The sequence below is a fragment of the Solanum pennellii genome, chromosome 10 (genome assembly GCF_001406875.1).
Source record: "Solanum pennellii chromosome 10, SPENNV200".
In the NCBI taxonomy this organism is placed as follows: domain Eukaryota; kingdom Viridiplantae; phylum Streptophyta; class Magnoliopsida; order Solanales; family Solanaceae; genus Solanum; species Solanum pennellii.
This window is the reverse complement of record NC_028646.1, coordinates 49897566-49905066: the sequence shown is the minus strand read 5'-3', so window position 1 is coordinate 49905066 and position 7501 is coordinate 49897566. Positions and strand designations below refer to the sequence as shown.

The window sequence follows — 7501 nt, the reverse complement described above, 5'->3', positions numbered from 1 at the left end:
TAAAGAGAAATTGGAAGATTCAACTGAACAAACAGACTTCAATGCGGAAGGATCAAACACAGACTACTCTAAAGAACTTTCTGATGAAAGGGTAACTTCCATTTCCAAAAAAAGAGTTTATTCAAGAAAGTTGAAGAAGCGAAGGAACTTATTTATTGCTGACAGTGAAGAGAGTGATGGTGACACCATAAAAAGGACAAAGTAGAGTCATTTTTATGCTAGGGACCTTAACATTATTAGTTTGATCAAATAGTGAAAACTTTTTATGTCCAACAGTGGCTATATATAGTTGATGTTTGTTATGGTAGGTGATTAGGTTTAGTTTAATGTCAAATAATCTTTCATTACTAAATGTACATTTCTATAAAGTTGAGTTGTTTATATATATCGTCTCCCAACACACATTTTGCTCCTTAAGTTATACGTAGCTACTTATCAAGTTGACAATTAGTCGCTCAAATTACGGTCTTTTGAAAATCCTCACCCACAAACATATTAAACTTTGTTGCGAGTACTTACTGCATAGTTGAACAATAAAATGCAATAATTACAAAACCATTTTCGGAGAAGTCAAACAAAGACACAAACTTCTTATAAAGAGGGTTAATTCCTTCTTTTAGACATAACCAACTAGCTGATTTTGTTATTCACACTCCCAGAAGAAATAATAAATCCAACAAAGCATCAGAAACATAAATATTAGTCTTTATAAGGTTATGTACAGCACAAGTTGGAACTAATGATGTCGAAAACATGTTACCTACACAAGTCATGTTTGAGAAGATTATTTTCTCACTTTGTTTTTGCTGATGAATTAGTTTTGCAAGTGATTCTTTGTTTCTTTTATATGTCTCTTGTATTTAAAATGTTCAAATTTAAACATTGTCTTCCATCAGTCAATTTATGTTTAAGGAAAATAATACCAGCATTCTTCTTTGAGAAACAAAGGACATATTCAGGCATTGACTTAATGATCTCTTACCATATTTTCTATCACACAGACATGAACAGACTAGACACTTGAGTGACAGCTAAGTTTCAGTCTAAGAAAACGCAAAACTCAGCAGAGATTCAACCAACAGACACGTAGATTCTTTTTCCATATCATTTTTAAAAGTCAAATTCTTAGACAGCCGAAGAACACAGGCATAAGTGCAATCCATGAGGAGCTTTTGATCTATGAAGAAGAGCCAAACAGAATTTCAAAAACGTCTTAATTCCAATTATCTAAAACTATATGTATAAAAATGAACCACGAAGAATAACTCATTCAGAAGGAGCTCCATTCAGAAGTGTCTCAGTCTAATCATGTTTGAAGTCATCTTTCATATTTGAGATGTGAGTATAAAAGGCAGACACTATACAAAATAACCTATTTGACAATCGCAACATATTCCACCACATAATCCCCACAGCATCTCTGGTGTACTTAAAAATATGTGGTTCAACACAAAACCAGAATGAATCTAATTAGTTAAAATGAAATAGAAAGAATCAACTACAAAAACAAAACGACATGACAACTGACTGTCTTAATGGACTACTCAACTCTGCCGCTCTGAAACGTTATGTCCTTTCAGACACTTAAAACACACCAATTCCACCGCCGGACCGAAATGGTGTGTCCTTTCATACAGTTAATTTACATCTATCCCTATTGATATAAAATAGGAACAAACAATTACTTTCTTCATAACATAACTAAAATCAAACCTTCTGCTACTAAGACATCTATTGCAACACACTGCTCTATCAAGAGAACCAGACTGGGCAGAAATCTTACCATGAATTCTATTGCACTACACTAAAAAATCAGTACACGATATATTGGCCAGTATCCCTACCAGCATAAATTTAAAAAAAAATCAGAATTACCAGATAATGGGGCCAGACATAATGGATTTGATAACACACAGTATTAAGGCATTTTGTGGGTCTACAGATATTTCCTCCGACATTCAGGAACTACACCAATTTCTACCTCAGTTAAGGAAGTCCAAAAAAAAAATATGAAGAGTAATACATTAACAACAACCTATAATACGCGGACAGAGGAATTAGTAAATATATGAAAATTACTGCCAAAGTATGCTCGCTTGAAGAGGAAACTCACATTACTTCAAATGAAATACAAAGATCAACCACAGAAGCAAGCGGATTTGGTTGTACGTTTTCTCAAAAAAATGGAAAACGAGATGAAACTGACTAATATAACAACTATAAAACGGCAAAAACAAATACATGGTACGTTCCGATTAACTCGAACATACCACCACACCCGACCCAATTAGTTAAATTGTATACTACTCAATACGTAGGAAATATAAAAACTGATAATGTGATAAAACCTATCAATTACACATGCACATTACCTGTTACTATGTAACTCCCTTCTCTTACATTATGTGAATGCCTGACACACAAAAAAATAAACAGAGAAATATTATTGCTAGAAACTAAATGAACCTATTCTTTACTAATAAACAACTTCCCAGATGTACAATGCTTAGTAACAACATTTTCAAAACTATTTTAAAGGGATCCAACCTAACCAGTCCTATGATTCGGTTATGGATGAATGTGAAAACATATAAAATCCAAATCAGTTGCACAGAGGCAACAACCCAATCATTTGCTAGAAAATAAGTACATTTCGAAAACTTTTAATTTGACACATTATTACCTATGCACCTAACTCTACATAAGGTTAGGAAATTCAATATTTGTGCATATAATACTTAAACTCATTAGCTACAATCTTCTATGATAGGTGCATACAAGAAAGCTTGGAATTTAGGTCCTCCAACCTAAACCTGCCAATATTGTGGAGCAATTCTATGGTATGAAGAACGGACAATCAAAAGTACAAATACACGACAACCCAAATTTTCAATATGTTGTATGGAAGGTCGTGTTCGTTTACCATTACTGAGCCAACCACCACCCTACCTTCAATATCATTTGGGTACTACATCCGGACAAATAGGTGTACACTTTAGAAAAAATATCAGGGTATACAACTCCATGTTCCCATGTACATCTATAGGAGGCCGAGTTGACAAATCAGTCAATCGTACAAAAGGTGCTTATGTATTCAGAATTAGTGGACATAATTATCATCATATTGGCTCTCTCTTACCTCAAATTGGAAAAAAACCACAATTTGCACAACTATATATATATGATACGGACAATGAAATAGAAAATCGAATCAACAGTCTAATGCATGAAGAAGTTCAAGTAGACATTGTTCAGGGAATATCTGAAATGCTCGACGAGAATAATGTTCTGGTAAAATCATTTCGTATGGCAAAAGATAGATATAGAGAACAAACACAAACAGAGTTTCGCCTACGTCTTCTATTAGAAAGGATTAACGACGGTCGGCAATACAATATACCTACGGCTTCAGAAGTAGCTGGATTGATCATTGGCGATCTTACATATGCTAACTTCCAGCGAGATGTTATTGTTGAACACCGCAAAAATGGGCTCCAAAGGATCACCGATTTACACCCAAGTTTCATGTCAATGACCTACCCATTAATACACCCATACGGTGAAGATGGATATAGACTGGGAATACAATTGGTGTCTCATTCCCAAAAAACTTATACACGCGAGCACATGACAATGAGACAATATTATGGATACCGCATACAACAACGGCTTAATGAGGGGCGCACACTTATACAGGCTGGCAGGCTACTGCAGCAGTACATTGTGGATGGTTACATGGCAATTGAAGAGGAGCGATTTAGATATATACGAAATAACCAACCAAAGCATCGGGATGATCTTTTTGGGGGCTTAATGGATGCTGTTGTATGTGGAGATTCTGATTGTTCACAAGTCGGGAAAACAATTATATTACCTTCGTCATACACGGGGGGACCTCTCTACAGGGCACAAAATTATCAAGATGCAATGGCTTTATGTAGATGGGCTAGATACCCGAATTTATTTCTTACCTTCACATGTAACCCAAAGTGGACAGAAATAAAGGCAATGTTGCACCTAATTGGTCAACATGACGATGGTAGCCGGGTAGACATCATATGCAGGGTTTTCCAGATCAAGTTGGCCCAACTAATGCAACATATTAAAAAAGATACACCATTCGGGACAGTAATAGCATGTAAGTTCTTTCTATCAAATACTCTTATATACCTTCATACTTTAGCACACTATATGCATCATCTAAAACTGTATGAACATATTACAATATAGTTTACTAAATAGTGCTAACTAAGACAAGGAAATATCCACCTTATAATAGCCAGATGCACCACTCAGTTTACCAGGAATTAAACAAGGGAACTCTGTAGAAAAAACTATACTACGCACCAAATACATGATATACACGTGAAATACTTCACTTTGGAATTTATATGAATGGGAAAAGAGAAATACTCCCTAAAAAATAGAAGGAACTACAATATTAAATAGGAATAAATACAACTTCCAACATCCTAACAAAAGCCATTATTATGCAGTTATATATACAATTGAGTTCCAGAAAAGAGGCTTGCCACATGCACATATATTGTTGTTCCTTCATGAATCACAAAAAAATCCTACAGTGGAACATATTGACAGAGTAATATCCGATGAAATACCTGATCTTGAAGAAGATCCAGATGGGTATAATGCAGTCAAGAACTTTATGATACACGGGCCATGCGGACAACTAAATCCCTGCTGCCCATGTATGGGACAAGGGAAGTGCACAAAGCATTTCCCAAAGAAATACAATGACCAGACAAATTTTGATTCGGATGGATTCCCTATTTATAGGAGACGCAACACAGGTATTGAAGTGAAGAAAAATGGAGCCAGCCTAGACAACAGATATGTTGTTCCGTACAATAGGAACTTGCTTGTGCAATTTAATGCACACATAAATGTTGAAGTCTGCAACTACTCAAGGTCAGTGAAGTATCTATTCAAGTATGTTCATAAAGGGCCTGATAGAGCAACAACAATAATAGAATCAGCAGATTCAACAAAAGACAACGATGAGATCAGAAAGTATCTAGATTGCAGATACATTTCAGCTTCCGAAGCATGCTGGAGGATATTCCAATTTGACATACATTACAGACAACCAGCATTTGAGCGATTACCATTCCATTTACAACGACCAAACACCATAATATTCGAAGAATCAAGGCGAGGTGAAAGCGTATTGAACGGACCAGATATTGAAAAAACAAAATTTACTGAATGGTTTGAAGCTGACAAAGAGTACCCCGATGCAACAGATCTAACATATTCTGATTTTCCTACGCAGTGGTTATGGAATGTAAAACAAAAAAAATGGACTAGGAGAAAAAAAGGTCGGGCAGTTGGTAGAATCTATTTTGCAGATCCAGCAAGTGGAGAGTGTTTTTATCTGCGCATGTTGTTAAATTTTGTCAAAGGTTGCACTTCATTTGATATCATAAGAAGAATTAATGGAGTAGATTATAAAACCTATCGAGAGGCTTGCTACGCATTAGGCTTATTAGATGACGACAAGGAGTGGAATGACTGCTTGTCAGAGGCTGCCCAATGGGCAAGTGGAAATTAACTGCGCAATCTATTTTTCACTATTCTTATTCACTGCAAAGTTTCAGATTCACACAAGCTTTGCGAGAATAACTACAAAATATTATCAGAAGATATCACATCGATGCAGAGAAAGAGATTACATCTGAAAGATTTGCAACTAACTGACAAACAAATAGAAGCGTATTCCCTGTTAGAAATTGAGAACATGCTCATAAAACAGGGAAGAAGTTTGCGAGACATAGAAGGGATGCCACTGCCAGATAATACATTAATGAAGAATGTGGGAAATCTCCTAATTAATGAATAGCTAGACTATGAAAGGCGAACTAAAAAAATGCACGACAAATCATTTACACTATTAAATAGTTGTCAATTAGCGCATATGAGGCAATAATATCATCCGTTCATAATAAAGAAGGCATATTATTTTTTATAAACGGACATGGTGGTACAGGCAAGACATTTCTATGGAATACAATTATTTCAAAAATCAGATCAGAATCAAAAAATAGTTCTACCAGTCGCCACTTCAGGTATAGCAGCTTTATTGTTGCCGAACGGCAGGACTGCTCATTCGCGGTTCAATATTCCGCTTGACGTCACACCCAAGTCAACATGTGACATAAAACAAGGAAGCCAATTAGTGGAAATACTAAAGAAAACATGTTTGATAATTTGGGATGAAGCTCCAATGGCAAACAAATATTGTTTAGAAGCCTTAGACAAGAGCTAGAGGGACATTCTTCGAGATAGGTATGAAAATAGTCGTGATAGGCCTTTGGGGGGACTAACAATCGTGTGTGGTGGTGATTTCAGACAAATCCTGCCGGTAATTCCAAAAGGAACAAGATATGATATTGTTGATGCGTCACTAAACAGTTCACACCTGTGGCCCTACTTTTCAATTTATGAACTGAAGGAAAATATGTGTCTTACTTGTGGAAAAGTGATGGGCTCTGAAGATGAAAGAATTGCAAGTTTTGATAGATGGTTATTGCAGATTGGAGATGGATCAGTTTATGCTGATAAAAAGATGGAACTCATTAAGCTACCGCCTGATATATCCATTGCACCATCACACAATCAAGTGGAATCAATTGCAGATGCAGTATATCCATCTGTATTACAGAAGTACAACGACCCGACATACTTGAAAGAAAGAGCCATACTAATACCAAAAAATGAAATGGTTCATGATCTAAATGAAAAAATAAAGAAATATTATACCAGGGGAAGGAAGAACCTACTACAACTCTGACAATGTGTGCAAAGCAAGTGTGAACACTAATAAGGAAGATATATTGTACCCCACTGAATTCCTTAATAACTTACAATTCTCAGGCATCCCTAACCATGATATACACTTAAAAGTAGGAATTCCGGTTATGCTTCTTAGAAATCTCAATCAAACAGAAGGACTATGCAACGGTACAAGATTAATGATCACACATCAGGGAAAATGGTCTGTAAATGCAAACATCATATCTGGTAAGAACATCGGCACAAGAATCACAATACCAAGAATTATCATGTCTCCAAATGATTCAAAATGGCCATTCAAGCGTAATAGACGGCAACTTCTTTTAGCAACCTGTTATGCCATGACAATCAATAAAAGTCAACGACAAACTCTTCAGAGAGTTGGACTGTATCTTCCAAAACAGGTATACACACATGGAGAATTATATGTCGCAGTGAAGACCATACACACATTAAAAATATTGTTTACAGATAAATATTCCAGAATGTATATCCAAGACTTGTAGAAACACATGATGTCACGTTATTAACAACATAGTCAATCCAAAAAATGTCGCATCAGCTACAAAGACATACATTGAAGGGAATCACTCACATAACGAATGGTCATACCAAACTTACAAAGGACAATATGGAAACCATATGAACATGAATCACATATAATTTAAGGACAAATGGATCTGTAGCT

General features: G+C 35.7%; 1 protein-coding gene across 1 annotated transcript; it reads left to right on the top strand.

The window, feature by feature from the left end:
• Nucleotides 1-3222: 3222 nt before the first annotated feature.
• Nucleotides 3223-5572, top strand: LOC107001332. The gene is made up of 2 exons (XM_015199421.1): nt 3223-4138; nt 4584-5572. Exons 1-2 carry the CDS (start codon nt 3223-3225, stop codon nt 5570-5572), a joined length of 1905 nt encoding a protein of 634 aa, XP_015054907.1.
• Nucleotides 5573-7501: the final 1929 nt, after the last annotated feature.